Source organism: Entelurus aequoreus, linkage group LG20 (assembly GCF_033978785.1).
Source record: "Entelurus aequoreus isolate RoL-2023_Sb linkage group LG20, RoL_Eaeq_v1.1, whole genome shotgun sequence".
Lineage (NCBI taxonomy): Eukaryota > Metazoa > Chordata > Actinopteri > Syngnathiformes > Syngnathidae > Entelurus > Entelurus aequoreus.
In genome coordinates, this window is record NC_084750.1 from 16,431,856 (window position 1) to 16,459,355 (window position 27,500).

General features: G+C 36.1%; 2 protein-coding genes across 4 annotated transcripts in view; one reads left to right on the forward strand and one right to left on the reverse strand.

Annotated features, from left to right (window-relative positions):
* The window catches only part of itgb8 (integrin, beta 8), an 89,232-nt gene that overhangs the window by 58,057 nt on the left and 3,675 nt on the right, over positions 1-27,500 (reverse strand). For all 3 annotated transcript variants that reach the window (XR_009822144.1, XR_009822145.1, XM_062029484.1), the window contains exons 2-4: positions 17,634-17,719; positions 6,326-6,497; positions 6,159-6,265 (exon numbers count right to left, since the gene is read on the reverse strand). Coding sequence is in view for 1 of the 3 variants with exons in the window: in XM_062029484.1 (XP_061885468.1) it covers positions 6,159-6,265; positions 6,326-6,497; positions 17,634-17,719 (365 nt within the window). In the remaining 2 variants the exon portion in view is untranslated. The remainder of the gene's footprint in view (positions 1-6,158; positions 6,266-6,325; positions 6,498-17,633; positions 17,720-27,500) is intronic.
* Positions 1-27,500, forward strand: part of LOC133635963 (transmembrane protein 196) — a 113,018-nt gene that overhangs the window by 12,553 nt on the left and 72,965 nt on the right. Inside the window, exon 4 of the mRNA XM_062029488.1 lies at positions 17,603-17,731. The gene's annotated coding sequence lies outside the window, so the exon portion shown is untranslated. The remainder of the gene's footprint in view (positions 1-17,602; positions 17,732-27,500) is intronic.

Sequence of the window (27,500 nt, forward strand, 5' to 3'; positions counted from 1 at the left end):
TGTTTCCAAAGTGCTGCACAGCCATGTTAAAAACAATATTAAAAACAATATTAAAAACGATATTAAAAACAATATTATGCTACACCAATGACTGAATAAAAACAAAGAATAAATGAATAGAAAACCAATACAGAAACAATATAAGAAATAAATATGATTAAAACGATTTTAAAAGGGAAAGACCAATTAAAACAGTAAAATAGACATCAAAATTTATTAAAAAAAGAGGACAACAGAGGACATTATGATTATTATTTTTGAAGGAAAAGCACTGTACTTTTCAATGAAGATAACTTTAAACTAGTGTTAACTTTAAAGTAATACACGCTATACATTGCTAATGTGGTAAATGACTATTCTAGCTGCAAATGTCTGGTCTTTGGTGCAATATCTACATAGGTGTATAGAGGCCCATTTCCAGCAACTATCACTCCAGTGTTCTAATGGTACAATGTGTTTGCTCATTGGCTCAGAAGGCTAATTGATGATTAGAAAACCCTTGTGCAATCATGTTCACACATCTGAAAACAGTATAGCTCGTTACAGAAGCTACAAAACTGACCTTCCTTTGAGCAGATTGAGTTTCTGGAGCATCACATTTGTGGGGTCAATTAAACGCTCAAAATGGCCAGAAAAAGAGAACTTTCATCTGAAACTCGACGGTCTTATTCTTGTTCTTAGAAATGAAGGCTATTCCACAAAATTGTTTGGGTGACCCCAAACTTTTGAACGGTAGTGTATGTACAATCCCCAGAAGCAGTGAAGTTGACACGTTGTGTAAATGGTAAATAAAAACAGAATACAATGATTTGCAAATCCTTTTCAACCTATATTCAATTGAATATAGGTTGCAGGTACCCAAATCAAAGCGCAAGGTCAGAGGGGACAAAGCCTTCTCTGTTGCGGGTCCCAAACTCTGGAACGATCTCCCTCGCCATGTGAGACAGGCCCCTTCTTTGGCTACTTTTAAGACTCTTCTTAAAACCCATTTTTATTCACTGGCTTTTAACCCAGCATGAGACTTTAAACTGTTTTTAACTTTTTAACTGCTTTTATCTAGCAGATTGTTCTTAAGATAATTTGTATTTGCTTTTTCAATGTTTATTTTACCTCTGTTTTAAATGTTATTTTTTTAGTCTGTCCTTGCCTGTATTTCTTTTGTGGTGTGCAGCCCTCTGTTCTTCAACTGTGGTTGTTTTTAAAGGGCTTTATAAATAAAGTTAGTATTGGTATGAATTAGGGATGTCCCGATCCGATATTTGGATCTGATCGGCCGCCGATATTTGCCAAAAAATGCGTATCGGCAAGGCATGGGAAAATGCTGATCCAGATCCAGTTTACAAAAAAAACAAACTCCGGTCCGTGTTTTCCAACGCACCGATTTAAATAATACATTCCACTTTTCTGCTGCTCCCTAATTTCCGTTCCGCATTTTCCAGCACACCTCCAACACATCCACAGGTCTGTGGATTCTAACGCAGTTGCTTTTCGCTGCTGGCATTACACGACAGGCTCTTCTCACTCTTTTCTGTGTCTCCCTCTCACAGACAGCAAGCGCACCTTCTTACACACGCCATACGTCACATACGTATACGCCCTCCCCGAGCAGAGAGGTAGCAGCACGGCTAAAGTTAGCTGTGATGCTAGCGCAGCTGTGCGAGCAACGTTCCGTCTAAGGTGCGCGCCTGTGCAATTGCGCACTGCTCAAGCGTCCTCTGCGCATAGCCATTCTATGCCACGCACAAAATCAAATAAAAAAATAAGCGCATAACAATTTTCGACACACTGACACAACAGAAGAAACAGTTTTCGTCATCGTTGTTCAAATATTGTAACGTCTGTCGAGACGCTTATCTCCATTCGGTGCCACACGCCCACACCAACAAAATGCCGAGGCAAAAATGTCCACATCAACACCGTATGAAAAAATTAGTGATTTTTTTTTTAAAGTTTCAGTCCTTCTCTGCATGAAAGTTTAAAAGTAGCATATATTAATGCAGTATGAAGAAGAATGTTTTAATGAAGACATGCAAGCCTTGAAAGAAAAAATAGAAAATCAAGACTACATTTCCTGCAAATGGGTGCATTTCTACCCTATATTTTAACTTTAGATTTATTCTCATATCAAACTCTTTTGGCTGTCTTTTTGACACTTACATCCGGCACCCCCCTCCACACCCCGGATTATAAATAATGTAAATAATTCAATGTGATTATCTTGTGTGATGACTGTATTATGATGATAGTATATATCTGATGGATCCTAGTATGGACCCCAGGGGTCCATACTAGGACCCACACTATTTATAATGTATATCAATGAAATATGTAAAGTATCAACACTGCTGGAGTTCATCCTCTTTGCTGACGATACAACCATTACATGTGCAGGTGACGACATGAAGCAACTTCTGGCCTCTGTAACTGTGGAGATGATGAAGTTAAAAACTTGGTTTAATACCAACAAATTGTCTCTGAATGTAAAGAAGACCAAAATCATGCTCTTTAGCAATCGAAAAAGTAATATACCCATCAGGATTGTTATTGGTGATACACCAATAGATTATGTTCAACAAAATTCATTCTTAGGAGTGGTAATAGATGGAAAATATATCATGGAAGCCTCATATAAGTTACTTGAGGACAAAGGTTGCTAAATGCGTTGGAATGATGAGGAGATCATGTCATTTATTGAACACCAATGCTCTGCTGTTATTGTACCATTCATTTATTATGTCGTATTTAAATTATTGTGTTGAAGTCTGGGGAAATTGTTATAAATCCCATCTACAGCCTTTAGTCACTCTGCAGAAAAAGGCCATTAGGATTGTGTCCAATGTTCACTACAGACATCATTCAAATCCACTATTCGTGGAGTTAAAGCAACTTAAACTGCACGATGTCATCAAATTTAAAACTGCTCAAATTATGTTTAGGGCATCCCAAAACTCTCTACCATCCAATATACAGAACCTACTCCAGGATAGAGATGCTCACCATAGGTACAGTCTAAGAGGAAACAACAAATTATATTTGCCTAAATTTAGAACAACTTTAAAGTCAATGTGCATTTCAGTGCGTGGAGTCAGTCTGTGGAACGACTTAGGGGAAGAGTTAAAAACGTGTTCTAACATGATTCAATTTAAAAGACTATTTAAAAAAGAAGTACTGAAGAAGTACGAGGAGGAAAGAGAGTGATGCCCTCAGCACAGAGCGATGGGAGAGAGGTGTATGGTCAGAGAGTGTTTGGGCCTGTGTGTGTGTGTGTGTGTGTGTGTGTGTGTGTGTGTGTGTTTTGTCTCGTCTTGTCTTGTCTCAAAGTAACAGTGGTACTATTGTATTGTTAGTGTACAGGAGCTTTTCTTGTTTTTGTTTGTATAGTATTGTTCTTGTATTATATTGTTTATGTTAAATGTGGAATGAGTGAGAGGGGCTGGGATATTATAAGCATCTGCTTCATCCAACCCCTTTTCAAGCCTTGCATAAATGTCTCTGCCAAAATGTAAAAAAAAAAAAAAAAAAAAGGTTTTGTTGTACTGTGCAGGTTTGAAATAAATACTTCAATTCAAATGATAGTATATATCTGTATCATGAATCAATTTAAGTGGACCCCGACTTAAACAAGTTGAAAAACTTATCCGGGTGTTACCATTTAGTGGTCAATTGTACGGAATATGTACTTCACTGTGCAACCTACTAATAAAAGTCTCAATCAATCAATCAAAACACATAGAAACATCATACTGCTGTGATTATATGCATCAAGTGTTCATTCGAGATATATATATCGTGTATCGCAATATGGCCTTAAAATATCGCAATATTAAAAAAAAGGCCATATCGCCCAGCCCTAGTTCAATGAGGCCATTTCTGTTTGTCATGTATAATTTTGTCCATTTTGTGTTTATCCTTGAATAAACAGGTCAGTTTCTTGTTACCAACCATTGTGTATTATTCAAACTCCCCTAATTCAGCTGGCTAGTTGTTATCAAGAGTACTAAAACCATTTTCAACATGATTGTGACAACTAAGTAGGCTAAATAACTTTAAACTTTAATACATGCTCGGATAGGCCAGTATCGGTCAGTATCGGTATCGGATCGGAAGTGCAAAAACCTGGATCGGGACATCTCTAGTATGAATAGACTGCAAAGACAAGATACTTAACGTTTGAACTGGAAAACTTTGTTATTTTTTGCAAATATTCGCTCATTTGGAATGTGATGCCTGCAACATCTTTCAAAAAAAGCTGGCACAAGTGGCAAAAAAGACTGAGAAAGTGGAGGAATGCTCATCAAACACTTATTTGGAACATCCCACAGGTGAACGGGCAAATTGGGAACAGGTGGGTGCCATGATTGGGTATAAAAGCAACTTCCATGAAATGCTCAGTCATTCACAAACAAGGATGGGGCGAGGGTCACCACTTTGTCAACAAATGCGTCAGCAAATTGTCCAACAGTTTAGGAACAACATTTCTCAACCAGCTATTGCAAGGAATTTAGGGATTTCACCATCTACGCTCCGTAATATCATCAAAAGGTTCATAGAATCCTGAGAAATCACTGCATGTAACATTAAATGCCCGTGACCTTCGATCAAAAAGCGACATCAGTGTGTAAAGGATATCACCACATGGGCTCAGGAACACTTCAGAAAACCACTGTCAGTAACTACAGTTGGTCGCTACATCTTTAAGCGCAAGTTAAAACTCTACTATTCAAAGCCAAAGCCATTTGTCAACAACACCCAGAGACGCCGCCGGCTTCGCTGGGCCCGAGCTCATCTAAGATGGACTGATGCAAAGTAGAAAAGTGTTCTGTGGTCTGATCAGTCCACATTTCAAATAGTTTTTGGAAACTGCGGACGTCGTGTCCTCCGGACCAAAGAGGAAAAGAACCATCGGGATTGTTCTAGACCAGGGGTCACCAACGCGGTGCCCGCGGGCACCAGGTAGTCCGTAAGGACCAGATGAGTAGCCCGCTGGCCTGTTCTAAAAATAGCTCAAATAGCAGCACTTACCAGTGAGCTGACTCTATTTTTTAAATTTTATTTATTTACTAGCAAGCTGGTCTCGCTTTGCCCGACATTTTTAATTCTAAGAGAGACAAAACTCAAATAGAATTTGAAAATCCAAGAAAATATTTTAAAGACTTGGTCTTCACTTGTTTGAATAAATTCATTAATTTTTTTACTTTGCTTCTTATAACTTTCAGAAAGACAATTTTAGAGAAAAAATACAATCTTAAAAATTATTTTAGGATTTTTAAACACATATACCTTTTTACCTTTTAAATTCCTTCCTCTTCTTTCCTGACAATTTAAATCAATGTTCAAGTAAATTTTTTTTTTTTTATTGTAAAGAATAAGAAATACATTTTAATTTAATTCTTCATTTTAGCTTCTGTTTTTTCGACGAAGAATATTTGTAAAATATTTCTTCAAACTTATTATGATTAAAATTCAAAAAAAATATTTTGGCAAATCTAGAAAATCTGTAGAATCAAATTTAAATCTTATTTCAAAGTCTTTTGAATTTCTTTTAAAATGTTTGTTCTGGAAAATCTAGAAGAAATAATGATTTGTCTTTGTTAGAAATATAGCTTGGTCCAATTGTTATATATTCTAACAAAGTGCAGATTGGATTTTAACCTATTTAAAACATGTCATCAAAATTCTAAAATTAATCTTAATCAGGAAGAATTACTTATGATGTTCCATAAATTATTTTTTTTATTTTTTCAAAAAGATTGGAATGAGCTAGTTTTTCTCTTCTTTTTTTCGGTTGAATTTTGAATTTTAAAGAGTCGAAATTGAAGATAAACTATGTTTCAAAATGTAATTGTCATTTTTTTCGTGTTTTGTCTTCTTTTAAACCGTTCAATTAAGTGTAAATATAATTAATTATTAATAATAACATAGAGTTAAAGGTAAAATGAGCAAATTGGCTATTTCTGGCAATTTATTTAAGTGTGTATCAAACTGGTAGCCCTTCGCATTAATCACTACCCAAGAAGTAGCTCTTGCTTTCAAAAAGGTTGGTGACCCCTGGTCTAGACGCACTACAGAATCACAATCTGTTCTAGTAAATGAAATAACAAGGTTGGGAATCACTGCCTCATCCACTCAGTCATTAAACGTCGACGATGCCAACTTACATGATCGAGGTTTTCTTGCATGGATGCGGAGACATCCACCAGGTAGTAAAGATCCACTGGGTAACGTGGCAGCTGCTTCACAGCCACCATGAAGCTGGCGTCTGAACCTACAGTCCCGCACACATCGTTACTCCTCACAAGTTCTTTCATGTGGCTGTTGGGCGTACCTGGCGTGAGCGCGACGCTGATGTCTCGCGGCGACACTTGCGTGCCGCTTGTGGTAGCGTCGACCTCCACTTGGACCTTTGAGCGCTCCGTGAACTCGGGTCCACAGCCTCTGCTGAGCAGGTTCTCCTGGAAGTCACAGCGGTGGCTCAAATCCGCTCCATCCAGAAAGTCCTGAAGGACACACACACAGTCAGGATATTATAGATGCAAAGTACAACTCACCATTCATTTCCATTCCGATTCCTAGGCTGAGGATTCAATTCAGATTCTTGATAGGAACTCATCCTCACAATGTATAATTAGATATATAAAATATATTAAAACCTTTCCAAAACAGGTCAAGCTGCTGGCGTATGACATTTAGATGGTCTAAAACAGGGGTCACCAACCTTTTTGAAAGCAAGAGCTACTTCTTGGGTACTGATTAATGCGAAGGGCTACCAGTTTGATACACACTTAAATAAATTGCCAGAAATAGCCAATTTGCTCAATTTACCTTTAACTCTATGTTATTATTAATAATTAATGATATTTACACTTAATTGAACGGTTTAAAAGAGGAGAAAACACGAAAATAATTACAATTAAATTTTGAAACATAATTTATCTTCAATTTCGACTCTTTAAAATTCAAAATTCAACGGAAAAAAAGAAGAGAAAAACTAGCTAATTCGAATCTTTTTGGAAAAATTAAAAAAATTATTTATGGAACATCATTAGTCATTTTTCCTGATTAAGATTAATTTTAGAATTTTGATGACATGTTTTAAATAGGTTAAAATCCAATCGGCACTTTGTTAGAATATATAACAAATTGGACCAAGCTATATTTCTAACAAAGACAAATCATTATTTCTTCTAGATTTTCCATAACAATTTTTTTTAAAAAGAAATTCAAAAGACTTTGAAATAAGATTTAAATTAGATTCTACAGATTTTCTAGATTTGCCAGAATAATTTTTTTGAATTTTAATCATAATAAGTTTGAAGAAATATTGCACAAATATTCTTCGTCGAAAAAACAGAAGCTAAAATGAAGAATTAAATTAAAATGTATTTATTATTCTTTACAATAAAAAAAATAAATTTACTTGAACATTGATTTCAATTGTCAGGAAAGAAGAGGAAGGAATTTAAAAGGTAAAAAAGGTATATGTGTTTAAAAATCCTAAAATCATTTTTAAGGTTGTAGTTTTTTCTCTAAAATTGTCTTTCTGAAAGTTATAAGAAGCAAAGTAAAAAAAGTAATGAATTTATTTAAACAAGTGAAGACCAAGTCTTTAAAATATTTTCTTGGATTTTCAAATTCTATTTGAGTTTTGTCTCTCTTAGAATCAAAAATGTCGGGCAAAGCGAGACCAGCTTGCTAGTAAATGAATACAATTTAAAAAATAGAGGCAGCTAACTGGTAAGTGCTGCTATTTGAGCTATTTTTAGAACAGGCCAGCAGGCTACTCATCTGGTCCTTACGGGCTACTTGGTGCCCGCGGGCACCGCGTTGGTGACCCCTGCTCTAAAAAAACGTATTTTTCAAAATCGATTCTTGAAACTTATGAATCGATTCAGAATCATAATAATACAAACTCAAATCGTTCTTTTACGGCTCCTGTAATATGAATACAGTACCACCTTGGTTTTTGTATGCCCCACACTGCAAAAAGTCAGTGTTCAAAAACAAGAAACAAATGTACAAAAATGAGGGGTATTTTACTTGAACTAAGCAAAATTATCTGCCAATAGAACAAGAAAATGTGGCTTGTCAAGACTTTCCAAAACAAGTAAAATGAGCTAACCTCAATAAACCCCAAAATACCTTAAAATAAGTATATTCTCACTAATAACAAGTGCACTTTTCTTGTTTTTTCCAGTTTCATGACTTAATTACCAATTCCGATATCAACCGATACCAATCCAATCCACTTTATTTATATAGCACATTTACACAACAAGAATGTTTCCTAAGTGCTGCACAGCCATGTTAAAAACAATATTAAAAACAATATTATGCTACACCAGGGGTCACCAACCTTTTTGAAAGCAAGAGCTACTTCTTGGGTAGTGATTAATGCGAAGGGCTACCAGTTTGATACACACTTAAATAAATTGCCAGAAATAGCCAATTTGCTCAATTTACCTTTAACTCTATGTTATTATTAATAATTAATGATATTTACACTTAATTGAATGGTTTAAAAGAGGAGAAAACACGAAAAAAATGACAATTAAATTTTGAAACATAGTTTATCTTCAATTTCGACTCTTTAAAATTCAAAATTCAACCGAAAAAAAGAAGAGAAAAACTAGCAAATTCGAATCTTTTCGAAAAAATAAAAAAAATAATTTATGGAACATCATTAGTAATTTTTCCTGATTAAGATTAATTTTAGAATTTTGATGACATGTTTTAAATAGGTTAAAATCCGATCTGCACTTTGTTAAAATATATATAACAAATTGGACCAAGCTATATTTCTAACAAAGACAAATCATTATTTCTTCTAGATTTTCCAGAACAAAATTTTTAAAAGAAATTCAAAAGACTTTGAAATAAGATTTAAATTTGATTCTACAGATTTTCTAGATTTGCCAGAATATTTTTTTTAAAATTTTAATCATAATAAGTTTGAAGAAATATTACACAAATATTCTTCGTCGAAAAAACAGAAGCTAAAATGAAGAATTAATTTAAAATGTATTTATTATTCTTTACAATAAAACATTTTTTTTTACTTGAACATCGATTTAAATTGTCAGGAAAGAAGAAGAAGGAATTCAAAAGGTAAAAAGATATGTGTTTAAAAATCCTAAAATCATTTTTAAGGTTGTATTTTTTCTCTAAAATTGTCTTTCTGAAAGTTATAAGAAGCAAAGTAAAAAAATGAATGAATTTATTTAAACAAGTGAAGACCAAGTCTTTAAAATATTTTCTTGGATTTTCAAATTCTATTTGAGTTTTGTCTCTCTTAGAATTAAAAATGTCAGGCAAAGCGAGACCAGCTTGCTAGTAAATAAATACAATTTAAAAAATAGAGGCAGCTCACTGGTAAGTGCTGCTATTTGAGCTATTTTTAGAACAGGCCAGCGGGCTACTCATCTGGTCCTTACGGGCTACCTGGTGCCCGCGTGCACCGCGTTGGTGACCCCTGTGCTACACCAATGACTGAATAAAAACAAAGAATAAATGAATAGAAAACCAATACAGAGACAATATAAAAAATAAATATGATTAAAAACGATTTTAAAGGGTAAAACCAATTTAAACAGTAAAATAGACATCAAAATTTATAAAAAACACACAGGACAACAGAGGACAGAAGACCACACAACTCACGTAGTGTTAAAAGCCAAAGAATAAAAGTGGGTCTTAAGACGAGACTTAAAACACTCCACTGTGGAAGCAGTTTGAACATGGAGGGGATATATACCGATATATACAGTGGTGGAATTAACACATTATTATGCCTAATTTTGTTGTGATGCCCCGCTGGATGCATTAAACAATGTAACAAGGTTTTCCAAAATAAATCAACTCAAGTTATGGAAAAAAATGCCAACATGGCACTGCCATATTTATTATTGAAGTCACAAAGTGCATTATTTTTTTTTAACATGCCTCAAAACAGCAGCTTGGAATTTGGGACATGCTCTCCCTGAGAGAGCATGAGGAGGTTGAGGTGGGGGTTATATTGTAGCGTCCCGGAAGAGTTAGTGCTGCAAGGGGTTCTGGGTATTTGTTCTGTTGTGTTACGGTGCGGATGTTCTCCCGAAATGTGTTTGTCCTTCTTGTTTGGTGTGGGTTCACAGTGTGGCGCATATTTGTAACAGTGTTAAAGTTGTTTATACGTCACCCTCAGTGTGACCTGTATGGCTGTTGACCAAGTATGCATGGCATTCGCTTGTGTGTGTGAAAAGCCGTAGATATTATGTGATTGGCCCGGCACGCAAAGGCAGTGCCTTTAAGGTTTATTGGCACTCTGTACTTCTCCCTACGTCCGTGTACACAGCGGCGTTTTAAAAAGTCATACATTTTACTTTTTGAAACCGATACCGATAATTTCCGATATTACATTTTAAAGCATTTATCGGCCGATAATATCGGCATTCCGATATTATCAGACATCTCTATTTAAAATGAAAGAAATACTGTAAAATATTACATGTTATGAATGTGCCTGTTACTTACATTGGATACCTACTCACAACATGTGCGATAAATAAAACAATTGTGCAGGTTTTTGGAGAATAGATTGTATCCCCGTTACATGCATTGTTAACCGCTTCTTACTAGCCATTTTTCACTATTTAGAACGCACAGGAAAGAGAAAGGCATGTGTTCTTAAATCCCATAAGGATTGTGAATGATGGGCAAAATCCCCCCCCAAAAAGTGCAGTTCTTCTCTAATTGTTTATTTATGCATTTCATTCACTTACTGTATATATTTGACCTTGTCAATATTTCTTTGCATCAGTTTTCATTTGACATTTTGAAACCGATTACTAACAACTGAAGTACCAATGTAATATATAATATATTCGTATATATGTTAGATTTTTTTAATTTTTTCTTATAGCTCTATTAGTCTATTTATACCTGCATTGTCCTTTCCGTCATTGTAACTGAGCTACTGTGTTGAACAATTTCCCTTGTGGATCATTAAAGTTTGTCTAAGTCTAAGTCTAAGTCTAATATACAGCAGTGTTTTTCAACCTTTTTTGAGCCGAGGCACATTTTTTGCGTTGAAAAAATGCGGAGGCACACCACCAGCAGAAATCAGTAAAAAACAAAACTCAGTTGACAGTAAAAAGTCGTTGTCGCAATTGTTGGATATGACTTTAAAGCATGCATCAATATAGCTCTTGTCTCAAAGTAGGTGTACTGTCACCACCTGTCACATCACACCCTGACTTATTTAGAGTGTTTTGCTGTTTTCCTGTGTGTAGTGTTTTACTTCTTGTCTTGCGCTCCTATTTTGGTGGCTTTTTCTCTTTTTTTGGTATTTTCCTGTAGCAGTTTCATGTCTTCCTTTGAGCGATATTTCCCGCATCTACTTTGTTTTAGCTATCAAAGAATATTTCAGTGGTTTTTATCCTTCTTTGTGGGGACATTGTTGATTGTCATGTCATGTTCGGATGTACATTGTCTTTGCTCCGCAGTAAGTCTTTGCTGTCGTCCAGCATTCTGTTTTTGTTTCCTTTGCAGCCAGTTCAGTTTTAGTTTCGTTCTGCATAGCCTTCCCTAAGCTTCCATGCCTTTTCTTAGCTGCACTCACCTGTTGTTTATTTTTGGTTTAAGCATTAGACGCCTTTTTACCTGCACCCTGCCTCCCGCTGTTTCCGACATCGACAAAGCAATTAGCTACCGGCTGCCACCTACTGATATGGAAGAGTATTACACGGTTACTCTGCCGAGCTCTAGACAGCACCGACACTCAACAACAACACATCATTTGCAGACTATAATTACTGCTTTGCCAAAAATATTTTTAACCCAAATAGGTGAAATTAGATAATCTCCCACGGCACACCAGACGGTATCTCACGGCACACTAGTGGTTGAAAAACACTGATATAGCGCTAAGACACAGGCACAATTCTGCATATTGTTCTGGTTCATGGGTTTGAACTTCTTCTAAAGAACTTCTACAACTACTTGTGATTATGGGAATATAACCGGCACAATAATCATCCGACCAAACAAAGCCGCAGTGTCAAGCCTTGTCGCTTTCCAGCGGGTTAGTGACCTTTGCACCTTAAGATCCGGACAAAACATCCGGTCATCTTACAGCTAAAGATCAACACACCGTACTGTAAGCCGCTACTTTTTTCTTACACTTTAAAGTCTGCCGCCTATAAAACGGTGCAGCTAACTTGTGGATTTTTCTTCGCGGGCAGCTTAATTGTGAATTGTTTGAATTATATTTATATAGCGCTTTTCTCTAGTGACTCAAAGCGCTTTACGTAGCGAAACCCAATATCTAAGTTCCATTTAAACCAGTGTGGGTGGCACTGGGAGCAGGTGGGTAAAGTGTCTTGCCCAAGGACACAACGGCAGTGACTAGGTTGGCAGAAGCGGGGATCGAACCCGGAACCCTCAAGTTGCCGGCACGGCCACTCTACCAACCGAGCTATACCGCAATACAAATGATAAAAAAACAACAAAAAGCAAATACACCGGGAATTTTTTTTTTTACTGTTTGTGCTACGTCGCCATCTTTTGGACGAATTCGCTCACTGCAGGCGCCGCAGTGTCCTTCTATTTAGGAAATCAAAACCGGAAGTAGAGTTGCTCTTCAGTCTTCTAGCCGTCCATAGCGTCACTACTCGTATGGATTCCTCATTCATCACTCCAAGCAACGTTTGTAAGTTTTACAATATAACTAAAACTACTTCAAGTGTTTGAACACACGACATAACTATAAATGAATGTTGGATTTTTTCAACCGCTCCTATCTCACGCCAGCAGCCGTAAATACCGCATTTACTGGACTATAAGCCGCTACTTTTTTCTAACGCTTTTTCTAAACGGTGCGGCTAATTTATGGATTCTTCTTTGCTAACGGCCATGATGTTTTACATTCAACAAATATTTTTCATAGAACACCTACAGAGACACTGAAGTGGTGTGTTATCGTTTGTGCTATAGCGCCATCTTTTGGACACGTTTGCTCACTGCAGGTGCTGCGGGTTTAAAACGTACTTCCCGTTTAGTGCCTTGACCCGGAAGTAAAACAGCGTTTTTGAGCGTTCTGCTCAAAAGGATTCTTCATTCATAACTTACTAATTCATATTATATTCATAAAGTCAGAAAATATGTCCCCGGACACATGAGGACTTTGAATATGACCAATGTATGATCCTGTAACTACTTGGTATCGGATCGATACCTAAATTTGTGGTATCATCCAAAACTAATATGAAGTATCCAAACAAGAGAAGAATAAGTGATTATTACATTTGAACAGAAGTGTAGATAGAACATGTTGAAACAGAAAATAAGCAGATATTAACAGTAAATGAACAAGCAGATTAATAATAAATTTTTACAGCTTGTTTTTATATTGTGTACAAAATAATAGGTGTATAAATGACACCATATGTTACTGCATACGTCAGCAGACTAATTAGGAGTCTTTGTTTGTTTACTTACTACTAAAAGACAAGTTGTCCAGTATGTTCACTATTTTATTTGAGGACTAAATTGCAATAATAAACATATGTTTCATGTACCCTAAGATTTTTTGTTAAAATAAAGCCAATAATGCCATTTTTTGTGGTCCCCTTTATTTAGAAATGTATTGAAATACATTTTGGTACAGGTACCGGTACCAAAATATTGGTATCGAGACCATCCTATTCTTTGTGTCATGTTGTTGGTCTTCTCTGGAATGAGTTGGCAACATATAATGATAAATGACACAATATGTTACTGCATACGTCAGCAGACTAATTAGGAGTCTTTGTTTGTTTACTTACTACTAAAAGACAAGTTGTCTAGTATGTTCACTATTTTATTTAAGGACCAAATTGTAATAATAAACATATGTTTCATGTACCCTAAGATTTTTTGTTAAAATAAAGCCAATAATGACATTTTTTGTGGTCCCCTTTATTTAGAAAAGTATCAAAATACATTTTGATACCGGTAACAAAATATTGGTATCAAAACCACCCTAGTACTAGGGATGTCCGATAATGGCTTTTTGCCGATATCCGATATTCCGATATTGTCCAACTCTTTAATTACCGATACTGTTATCAACCGATACCGATATCAACCGATATATGCAGTCGTGGAATTAACACATTATTATGCCTAATTTGGACAACCAGGTATGGTGAAGATAAGGTCCTTTTTTAAAAAAATTAGTAAAATAAGATAAATAAATTAAAAACATTTTCTTGAATAAAAAAGAAAGTAAAACAATATAAAAACAGTTACATAGAAACTAGTAATGAAGGAAAATGAGTAAAATTAACTGTTAAAGGTTAGTACTATTAGTGGACCAGCAGCACGCACAATTATGTGTGCTTACGGACTGTATCCCTTGCAGACTGTATTGATATATATTGATATATAATGTAGGAACCAGAATATTAATAACAGAAAGAAACAACCCTTTTGTGTGAATGAGTGTAAATGGGGGAGGGAGGTTTTTTGGGTTGGTGTATTAATTGTAAGTGTATCTTGTGTTTTTTATGTGGATTTAATAAAAAAAATTAAAAAATAAAAAAAACGATACCGATAATTAAAAAAACGATACCGATAATTTCCGATATTACATTTTAACGCGTATATCGTCCGATAATATCGGCAGGCCGATATTATCGGACATCCCTACCTAGTACCTAATAAAGAGCCCGTAAGTGTAACTTCAGTGGCTTGCATAATTCCAAATGGATGTTGTATATGCAAAAGCTGAGTTGTTCATTTTTAAAACGTCATCCCAATGACAGCTCGACTTTCCGGGCCTTTCCTGGCACTTAAAAAAAAAAGTCAGTGTCACTCTGCGTTTGAAGGCTTTCACACGCCACTGAGCACGACAGCACCCAATGATGCTGGTAAAAGTCAAGGTTCACATGGCAGGAAAGCACCTGAAACCTTTCAACAGGCGACAGTTAAAGGCCTACTGAAAGCCACTACTAGCGACCACGCAGTCTGATAGTTTATATATCAATGATGAAATCTTAACATTGCAACACATGCCAATACGGCCGGGTTAACTTATAAAGTGCAATTTTAATATTCCCGCCACACTTCCGGTTGAAAAAGCCTTCGGAGGATGACGTATGCGCGTGACGTAGCCAGTAGAACACAGGTATGGCTTCTCCATTGAAGCCAATACGAAATAGCTGTTTTCATCATTATTCCACAGTATTCTGGACATCTATGTTGGTGAATCTGTTGCAATTTGTTCATTGCATTATGGAGAAAGAAGCTGAGCAAGCAAAGAAGAAAGTCGGTGCGAAGCGGAGTATTTTGCGAGGGAAGTCAGCAACACAACACAGCCGGTGTTTCATTGTTTACATTCCCGAAAGATGCAGTCAAGATCGAAGAACTCGGACAACAGAGACTCTTACCAGGAGGACTTTGACTTCGTTAACAGACGCAGACGCGATACCGTCCAAACATTTGATCGCTTGCTATAACTAGCTCGAGCTAATAGCTCGGAGCTAGCATAACAAACACCTAGGTGTTTGTTATGCGGGATTAATTTGTGGCATATTAAATATAAGCCTGGTTGTGTTGTGGCTAATAGAGTATATATATGTCTTGTGTTTATTTACTGTTGTAGTCATTCCCAGCTGAATATCAGGTCCCACCCGCGCGCTTCCAAACAATTGATTGCTTGCCCGTACGTGCGTGTCATGTACGTAACTTTGGTTAAATATATAAGCTTTATGAACCTTGGGTTAGGTGAACGGTTCTTTGGGCTGAGTGATTGTGTGTGTTGTGCAGGTGTTTGAATTGTATTGGCTGGTTATATAGACGGGATCCCGTCCATATTACCCGCTCGAGCTATAACTAGCTCGAGCTAGTAGCTAGCATAACAAACACCTAGGTGTTTTTATGCGGGATTAATTTGTGGCATATTAAATATAAGCCTGGTTGTGTTGTGGCTAATAGAGTATATATATGTCTTGTGTTTATTTACTGTTGTAGTCATTCCCAGCTGAATATCAGGGGCCGTACTTATCAAGCTTCTCAGAATTACTCCTAAGAAGTCTGCTAAGAGTTGACTTAAGAGTAAATAAATTCTTCGCTGAAAGCTGCACTTAAAAGTTAGTTATCAAGCGTCTTACTCACACTTTCAGCGAAGTGTAGGATTGAATCTTAAGTGTCACACTCAGAGCTGAATTACGACATTACTATGTGCCGTAAATGGAATTTTAGGTGACGTCATTTCGGTGTCCATAGAAATGACCAATCACGGAAGGGAATCCGTTGTCTAAGAATAAAGAAATATCTTGGAAATATTTAAGTGGACAATGGGAGTGTATATTTTGACAATAAACTACAACATAATACAAAACAAACTAGTCCCCGCCGGCACTCACGCTACCGCTCCCTCTCTTCTGTCGCCCACACACTCACTGACGTCACTCACCTCACGGCCACACACATACGCTACTGTCATAACATTTTCTTTCCAATTCATTAATTAGGAAACTCATTTGAAACTGGTGTGGGTGGCTCTATATATACTAGCCCGCTGCAGCCACATGCAGAAATCAACATGGAATCGAAAAGTATTAAATCTGTGACAAAAATAATACCCGCTCTGTCTAAACGATACCGTTTGATCAGCTGCTCGTCATCAAACAAATCCAGAACATCGTTCCGCTCCCTGAACGTTCCCGCACGTCTCTCTCGCCTCAGTGCCGTCCCCTGCTGGCAACTCCTAACCACTTAAGACACCTCTGAAGGTCTCTTAAATATCGTGGAGAGTAGGAGTGATTCTTAGACTTAAGAACGTTGATAAAAAGCTTTTATTCTTAAGTTTGAGAGTAGGACTACATTTCGCAAATTCTCAGGACTTAAGTGTAAAATGGCACTCTTAAGAAGCTTGATAAGTACGGCCCCAGGTCACCCCCGGCTCTCACAGCATCTTCCCTATCTGAATCGCTTCCACTCCCCACTAGTCCTTCACTTGCACTTTCCTCATCCACAAATCTTTCATCCTCGCTCAAATTAATGGGGAAATTGTCGCTTTCTCGGTCCGAATCTCTCTCACTTGATGCGGCCATCATTGTAAACAATAGGGAACTTTGCGTATATGTTCAACTGACTACGTCACGCTACTTCCGGTAGGGGCAAGCCTTTTTTTAATCCGATACCAAAATTTGCGATCTTTATCGTCGTTGTTTTATACTAAATCCTTTCAGCAAAAATATGGCAATATCGCGAAATGATCAAGTATGACACATAGAATAGATCTGCTATCCCCGTTTGAATAAAAAAAAATCATTTCAGTAGGCCTTTAAGTGTTGTGTGCGCGTTGATGTGTTATTTCCCAAATATATGTGTGTGTTTGGATGTTTAACGCTTCCTCTCGGCCGGGCCGCTGATCTTTTACGAGACAGAACCCCCAAGCAGATGCAGAGAAAAGGTAGGCAGTGGTGCCTAGACTAAACATGTGGGTCCAATGTGGGAAGGAATAGAAATGGAATGGAAAGAGAAGCTGAAATACATCATGGTTACACGTGTGGATGGTATAAAAGCCTGTATCATCCAAAGAATGCGGCTCAAAGTCTCTCGTTTTTTTCCCCCCCGCCAGAGACGTGCTTGTACGTAGACGCATTCCATACCTCCTTGAAGCACCAGGAACACTGCGGTGCACGCCTGAGACACTGGGTGCAGGATGTGACCACGGGGGACGAGCACACGTTGTTGCCTGGAGGGACAGGTAGTGACAAACGTTACAAACAATTTGCATTTACTACGCCCCTCTGGCCAATGACAGCACTCATGCAGCATTCTGATGTTAAAGTGCCAATGATTGTCACACACACACCAGGTGTGGCGAAATTATTCTCTGCATTTGACCCATCACCCCCTGGGAAGTCTTATAATGAAGGCAAATGACTTTTAAAGTCATTTTGATAGTAGGCTATTACAGCTAATATAGACACTTACGTCATGTGTTGCCTTCATTATAAGACTTATATAAGACTTTTAAAGTCATTTTGATAGTAGGCGAATATAGCTAATATAGACACTTACGTCTTGTGTTGCCTTCATTATAAGACTTATATAAGACTTAAAGTCATTTTGATAGTAGGCTATTATAGCTAATATAGACACTTACATCATGTGTTGCCTTCATTATAACACGTCTATAAGACTTTTAAAGTCATTTTGATAGTAGGCTATTATAGCTAATATAGACACTTACATCAGGTGTTGCCTTCATTATAAGACTTATATAAGACTTTTAAAGTCATTTTGATAGTAGGCGATCATAGCTAATATAGACACGTATTTTTTTGCCTTCAGTTTAAGACTTATACAAGACTTTTAAAGTCGTTTTGATAGTAGGCGATTATAGCTAATATAGACACATCAGGTGTTGCCTTCATTATAAGACTTATATAAGACTTTTAAAGTCATTTTGATTGTAGGCTATTATAGCTAATAGACACTTATGTCTTGTTTTGCCTTCATTATAAGACTTTTAAAGTAATTTTGATAGTAGGCTATTATAGCTAATATAGACACGTACGTCTTGTTTAGCCTTCATTTTAAGACTTATATAAGACTTTTAAAGTCATTTTGATAGTAGGCTATTATAGCTAATATAGACACATACGTCTTGTTTTGCCTTCAGTTTAAGACTTATATAAGACTTTTAAAGTCATTTTGATAGTAGGCTATTATAGCTAATATAGACACTTACGTCTTGTGTTGCCTTCATTATAAGACTTATATAAGACTTTTAAAGTCATTTTGATTGTAGGCTATTATAGCTAATAGACACTTATGTCTTGTTTTGCCTTCATTATAAGACTTTTAAAGTAATTTTGATAGTAGGCTATTATAGCTAATATAGACACGTACGTCTTGTTTAGCCTTCATTATAAGACTTATATAAGACTTTTTAAAGTCATTTTGATAGTAGGCTATTACAGCTAATATAGACACTTACATCAGGTGTTGCCTTCATTATAAGACTTATATAAGACTTTTAAAGTCATTTTGATAGTTGGCTATTATAGCTAATATAGACACTTACGTCTTGTTTTGCCTTCATTATAAGACTTATATAAGACTTTTTAAAGTCATTTTGATAGTAGGCTATTATAGCTAATATAGACACATACGTCTTGTTTTGCCTTCAGTTTAAGACTTATATAAGACTTTTAAAGTCATTTTGATAGTAGGCTATTATAGCTAATATAGACACTTACGTCTTGTGTTGCCTTCATTATAAGACTTATATAAGACTTTTAAAGTCATTTTGATAGTAGGCGATTATAGCTAATATAGACACTTACGTCTTGTGTTGCCTTCATTATAAGACTTATATAAGACTTTTAAAGTCGTTTTGATAGTAGGCGATTATAGCTAATATAGACACTTACGTCTTGTGTTGCCTTCATTATAAGACTTATATAAGACTTTTAAAGTCGTTTTGATAGTAGGCGATTATAGCTAATATAGACACATCAGGTGTTGCCTTCATAATAAGACTTATATAAGACTTTTAAAGTCATTTTGATAGTAGGCTATTATAGCTAATATAGACACTTACATCAGGTGTTGCCTTCATTATAACACTTATTTTGATAGTAGGCTATTATAGCTAATATAGACACATACGTCTTGTTTTGCCTTCAGTTTAAGACTTATATAAGACTTTTAAAGTAATTTTGATAGTAGGCTATTATAGCTAATATAGACACTTACGTCATGTGTTGCCTTCATTATAAGACTTATATAAGACTTTTAAAGTCATTTTGATTGTAGGCTATTATAGCTAATAGACACTTAGGTCTTGTTTTGCCTTCATTATAAGACTTTTAAAGTCATTTTGATAGTAGGCGATTATAGCTAATATAGACACTTACGTCTTGTGTTGCCTTCATTATAAGACTTATATAAGACTTTTAAAGTCATTTTGATAGTAGGCGATTATAGCTAATATAGACACTTACATCAGGTGTTGCCTTCATTATCACACTTATATAAGAATTTTAAAGTCATTTTGATAGTAGGCTATTATAGCTAATATAGACACGTCTTGTGTTGCCTTCATTATAACACTTATATAAGACTTTTAAAGTCATTTTGATAGTAGGCTATTATAGCTAATATAGACACGTCTTGTGTTGCCTTCATTATAACACTTATATAAGACTTAAAAGTCATTTTGATAGTAGGCTATTATAGCTAATATAGACACTTACGTCTTGTGTTGCCTTCATTATAACACTTATATAAGACTTTTAAAGTCATTTTGATAGTAGGCTAATACAACTAATATAGACACATCAGGTGTTGCCTTCATTATAAGACTTATATAAGACTTTTAAAGTCATTTTGATTGTAGGCTATTATAGCTAATAGACACTTACGTCTTGTTTTGCCTTCATTATAAGACTTTTAAAGTCATTTTGATAGTAGGCGATTATAGCTAATATAGACACTTACGTCTTGTGTTGCCTTCATTATAAGACTTATATAAGACTTTTAAAGTCATTTTGATAGTAGGCGATTATAGCTAATATAGACACTTACATCAGGTGTTGCCTTCATTATAACACTTATATAAGAATTTTAAAGTCATTTTGATAGTAGGCTATTATAGCTAATATAGACACTTATGTCTTGTGTTGCCTTCATTATAAGACATATAAGACTTTTAAAGTCATTTTGATAGTAGGCTATTATAGCTAATATAGACACTTACGTCTTGTTTTGCCTTCAGTTTAAGACTTATACAAGACTTTTAAAGTCGTTTTGATAGTAGGCGATTATAGCTAATATAGACACATCAGGTGTTGCCTTCATTATAAGACTTATATAAGACTTTTAAAGTCATTTTGATTGTAGGCTATTATAGCTAATAGACACTTATGTCTTGTGTTGCCTTCATTATAAGACATATAAGACTTTTAAAGTCATTTTGATAGTAGGCTATTATAGCTAATATAGACACTTACGTCTTGTTTTGCCTTCAGCTTAAGACTTATACAAGACTTTTAAAGTCGTTTTGATAGTAGGCGATTATAGCTAATATAGACACATCAGGTGTTGCCTTCATTATAAGACTTATATAAGACTTTTAAAGTCATTTTGATTGTAGGCTATTATAGCTAATAGACACTTATGTCTTGTTTTGCCTTCATTATAAGACTTTTAAAGTAATTTTGATAGTAGGCTATTATAGCTAATATAGACACGTACGTCTTGTTTAGCCTTCAGTTTAAGACTTATATAAGACTTTTAAAGTCATTTTGATGGTAGGCTATTATAGCTAATATAGACACTTACATCAGGTGTTGCCTTCATTATAAGACTTATATAAGACTTTTAAAGTCATTTTGATAGTATGTTAATATAGCTAATATAGACACTTACGTCTTGTGTTGCCTTCATTATAAGACTTATATAAGACTTTTAAAGTCATTTTGATAGTAGGTTAATATAGCTAATATAGACACTTACGTCTTGTGTTGCCTTCATTATAAGACTTATATACGGCTTTTCATTTTTTACAGCTCCAGACAGATTCGTTTTTTGTATTTTTGGTCCAATATGGCTCTTTCAATGTTTTGGGTTGCTGACCCCTGACTTAGCACAGAGCTGGGCAAATATTTTGACTCGGGGGGGCCACATTGAGAGAAAAAAATGTGTCTGTAAATTATATGTATACACTTTAGTGTAAAAATCTGCTGTACAGTATGTGTGTTTGGGTCTCTTTTTCTCAGGAACACTAATACCCAAAAGTCACAATGTCCGATATCAGAGATGTCAAAGTGGTTTTCATTGAGGGCCAAATGGCAGTAATGGCTGCCATCAGAGGGCCACTTGTAACAGTGAATAATGTATGAATTTACCTCTGGATTTCATACCTCTTAAGGCCCAAGCTGTTTGTTTACATGCTTTTTTTTATTTCTCTTTGCTATTTGGGCTTATTGGACCCTAATTAGAATAAAAACTAAGAATCATCTTTTGATATGATGTACTTAGTCCATAAGTACACAAACGTGTACTTCATGTTTAGTGACATGCTAATTCTTATTTTTACACTTTTTTTTTTCCAAATTCCATTGTATGTTATACTCTTCTGACACCACCAGATGGCAGTATAAGTGTCCACATAAGCGGCCATAGGACCCCAATTCAGTAGTGTACACAATTTAGGAAATAAGAGCTAAAAGGTGCTGTCCACGCATGTGGACAGCACCAACTAAGCCTTTAGAGGTTTTAATGATATACATTTTTTTTAAGTATACTGTTGATTTTACAGTAAAAACTACTGTAAAATAGTGTTTTGTTTTTTGTTTTTTTTACAACATTTTACGGTAAATGGAAAAACAGTACCACTGTTTTTTGGAGGGTTTTACGGAAAAAGCTGGCAGCTTAGTTGCCAGAATTTTTGTGTTAAATTGACATTGGTTTTTACAACAATTCATGGAAAAACAGTACAAGTTATTTTTTTATTCTGGCAACTTAGCTGCCAGTTTTTCTACCGTAAAAACAAATGTAGCGTCTTTCCATTTACAGTAATACGCCGTTAAAAACAACAACCGTAGATTTTACAGTCAAAAACTGACAGCTCAGTCAACAGAATTTTAACGCAAAAAACAGTAGTAGTTTTTTTTTTAATGCACAGTAATATGCTGTAAAGAACAACGTAAAATGTATTGTCATTTTTATTCATTTGATGGGTAGTTTGCTGTAAAGTTAAGTATTTTTATTTAGACAAAAACATGTTTGGAAAGTATGGCAATATACTGTAATATTTGTTGCAATATTGGATACTATTAAAGTTTAAAATGTAAGCAATTTCAAGCAGTACATATATTTTTTTCTGTCAAACTGAAAAAAATCCATTAAATTTAGTGAGAAAATATGAAATACTTTATTGACACATATCATTTCCAGGTGTTTGTGGGCCCGATAAAATTATGTGGCGGGCTAGATCTGGCCCTCGGCCCTTGACTTTGAAACCTGTTTCCGATAGAGTTCTAAAAACGTTATGACAGACCACCTAAAAAAAAAACGAATGGAATTTTACAGTTTTTTTTTACTGAATGGGACACCCAAAATGTACATGAAAATAAAGAAAGTGGGATTTTCAATATTAACTAGGAACAATAAAACACTGAATATTAACAACATATGAACGTCGCTCCTCTTTTACTTCTCAGACCAAGCAAAACACAACAAAAATGTAACAAACAGCAAAATATGAATGCAAAGTGTAATAAACACCTACAATATGATTTATTATTACTAGGGATGTCCGATAATGGCTTTTTGCCGATATCCGATATTCCGATATTGTCCAACTCTTTAATTACCGATACCGATATCAACCGATACCGATATCAACCGATATATGCAGTCGTGGAATTAACACATTATTATGCCTAATTTGGACAACCAGGTATGGTGAAGATAAGGTACTTTTTTAAAAAATTTGTAAAATAAGATAAATAAATTAAAAACATTTTCTTGAATAAAAAAGAAAGTACAACAATATAAAAACAGTTACATAGAAACTAGTAATGAATGAAAATTAGTCAAATTAACTGTTAAAGGTTAGTACTATTAGTGGAGCAGCAGCACGCACAATCATGTGTGCTTACGGACTGTATCCCTTGCAGACTGTATTGATATATATTGATATATAATGTAGGAACCAGAATATGAAACAACCCTTTTGTGTGAATGAGTGTAAATGGGGGAGGGAGGTTTTTTGGGTAGGTGCACTAATTGTAAGTGTATCTTGTGTTTTTTATGTTGATTTAATAAAAAAATAAAATAAAATAAAATTTTTTAAAAAAAACGATACCGATAATAAAAAAAACGATACCGATAATTTCCGATATTACATTTTAACGCATCTCTAATTATTACGTAAAAATCTGCTTCCGCATCTGTTCCTGACACATGTTTGGGGCTGGCTGCTCTGAAAACAAGCCCACTCTGCTTTGTTCCTGGTCTGAGCTGCTGTGACCTAGATCAGTGTTTTTCAACCACTGTGCCGCGGCACACTAGTGAGATACAGTCTGGTGTGCTGTAGGAGATTGTCTAATTTCACCTATTTGGGTTAAAAATATTTTTTGCAAACCAGTAATTATAGTCTGTAAATGATGTGTTGTTGTTGAGTGTCGGTGCTGTCTAGAGCTCGGCAGAGTAACCGTGTAATACTCTTCCATATCAGTAGGTGGCAGCTGGTAGCTAATTGCTTTGTAGATGTTGGAAACAGCAGGAGGTAGTATGCAGGTTAAAAAGGTACCTAATGCTTAAACCAAAAATACACAAAAGGTGAGTGCCCCTAAGAAAAGTAATTGAAACTTAGAGAAGGCTACGCAGAACAAAACTAAAACTGAACTGGCTGCAAAGTAAACAAAAACAGAATGCTGGACGACAGCAAAGACTTACTGTGGAGCGAAGACAGTGTACATCCGAACATGACATGACAATCAACAATGTCTCCACAAAGGAGGATAAAAACCATACTTGCCAACCCTCCCGTTTTTAGCGGTATTCAGCGCCTCTCAGAGATTTTCTCCCGACAAACTCCCGGTATTCAGCCGGAGCTGGAGGCCACGCCCCCTCCAGCTCAATGCGGACCTGAGAATGAGTGGGGACAGCCTGTTCTCACGTCCGCTTTCCCACAATATAAACAGCTTGCCTAACGAATTCAAACGTATGGAAACAAGAATTTCAGTTCATCCAGGACAGTTCGAAGGGGAAGGTGTATGTTGCCTGTAAATATGTAGAACAGACTTCTCCATTGAACACGGTGGCCGAAATGATATACTCATCATGAACGGAGAAGTTAAACAGGACAATACTGCCATCTAATGGATAGCCACCGGAACACTGAAATTCAAGTATTTCTTTTATGTAAATAAAATAAATAAATATATATATTTATATAGCTAGAATTCACTGAAAGTCAAGTATTTGATACATAAATATATATATATATATATATATATATATATATATATATATATATATATATATATATATGAAATATATATGAAATACTCGAGTTGGTGAATTCTAGCTGTAAATAACCACGCCGCCAAACCCCCCCCACCCCCCCACGTCCCGATATTGGAGGTCTCAAGGTTGGCAAGTATGATAAAAACAACTAAAATATTCTTGATTGCTAAAACAAAGTAGATGCGGGAAATATCGCTCAAAGACATGAAACTGCTACAGGAAAATACCACAAAAAGAGAAAAAGCCACCAAAATAGGAGCGCAAGACAAGAACTAAAACACTACACACAGGAAAACAGCAAAAAACTCCAAATAAGTCAGGTTGTGATGTGACAGGTGGTGACAGTACACCTACTTTGAGACAAGAGCTATAGTGATGCATGTTTGGTTATGGTTTAAAGCAGGGGTGGGCAATTAATTTTTACCGGGAGCTGCATCAGCAACCCGAGCACTGCTGGAGGGCCACATCGACAATATTTCAATTAAATTTTGCTCAATATTATTTTTGATGTATACCGTAAGATAAATAATAATAATAATAATAATACTTTCATCTAACCTAACTTAACTTTATACCAAAAGCACTGCTTTGGAAATCATTTGTACCCCTTTCAGAGATCACATTTAGTTGCCCTTAAACATCCTCATGTTGCACAATGAAATGTAAGCATAGGATGAAGTGTGCATTCCTGTAACTTTCTCTAGTAACAGCATTCCATGATTCATATAAATAAATTAACATGAATAATAAATGGCAGTAGAATAAGCACACGTATGACTGAGGAGTCATAGTGTAACTTTGTGTGGTGTTTGAGTTGTCCGACTTTTTGTGTGGCCATAAACGCACCAGTGGTTTAGTGGTATGCGTGTTGGTGACAGATGACAAGTTGGTTTTGGCTTGTTTTGTACGGCAGAAAATGACTAGTTTTTCAAGATAGAAGTGTTTTACTCATGTTTTTGGTGTGGTTATGTCCGAATATAAACAGTTTTGCTCAATAAAGTGATCGATATAATTCCTGTTCTCAAAGCATCTCGATAGACGTCGCAATAATTGAACGGTGTTCAATTGAACGGTGTTGACGAACACCGTTAGGGCCGCTTGTTGTCACTGTCACTCAGAGTTGCATTGCAAAATTACACAGAACAAATGTGTTTATTTTGTTTAGAATTCAGTTGGGATTTGATTTGGTGCGCGGCATATATTTGCTGTGCGCAGAGGACGCTTGAGCAGTGCGCAATTGCGCAGGCGCGCACCTTAGAGGGAACGTTGCTTGGCAGTCCATGTCTTGTTCAAAACACGCCATTCCTCATCAACTTTTCTCTTTTTAGCGTCTCGGGTGTAAACCGTGCATCACTTGTCACTGCATGTGCACCTTCACTCACAGGGTACACACAGACATACGCCCATAAATAACACTTTTCAAAATAAAAGCAGCACAGTTGTATTGCACGCACGACATAGATGTTTTTTCAACTTTATTTTGTCATTTGTGATTGCAGCTGTTCACATTCCCTCACAATCACGCACGCGCATACGTCCACACGGAAGTAATACAAATAACGCTTTTCAAAACAAAAGCAGCACCGTTGTATTGCACACTCGACATAGATACTTTTTTAAATTTATTTTGTAATTTATGATTGGCCTCACGCGGGCCGGACAGGGACGCACAAAGGGCCGCAGAATGCCCAGGTCTGGTTTAAAGTCATATCCAAGGACTTTTTACGGTCAACTGAGTTTAGTTTTTTAACTATTTCTGCTGGTGGTGTGCCTCCGGATTTTTTCAACGCAAAAAATGTGCCTTGGCTCAAAAAAGGCTGAAAAACGCTGACCTAGATTACCGTAATAACTCCTATAACACCCAAAAGCGCAGATTTAGACCATAGAAATACTTTCTATAGTTCCAAGACTTAGGGTCATTTAAAAACAGCACTGCACATCATAATGGCGGCGACAGTTTTAATGTTAAAGGTCTAAAAAAAATGACATAGAAAGTCCGGCGGGCTGGATTGAAAATCATAACGTCTTCTGACTTGTGAGCCACTTAATTGTGCGTCAGGCTGTGGAAAAGCAGTTAAAATGCGGGCACAGGTGCTTGTCCGATAGTCCGCACTCACACACACATTACATGAGTCAATCACTAATCGTTATGTGCACTCACGTATGGAAGGGACAGATTCCGCAGATTGCTGAGTCTCACAAGAACTGTTCATGCGGTCGTAATATTTCACTACGGGTGACTAAAGGTGGCATCAATGATTCACTGAGGTGATGTATCTGCTGAGATCACATTTTTCAGGGGTAGTTTTTGCAGTGAGCCTGCAGGCTGAGGAGGAGGACAGAGAACGGTTGCAGGTTCTGAATGCTACTAAAGTGCCTTTCTGGACAAATTTGCTCTCTTTGTAAAACTTTGTGCTAAGGCTGTTAAAGTTAACGCGTTAACTCATGTGATTACCCTATCTTTTAAACTATAAGGCACACTTTAA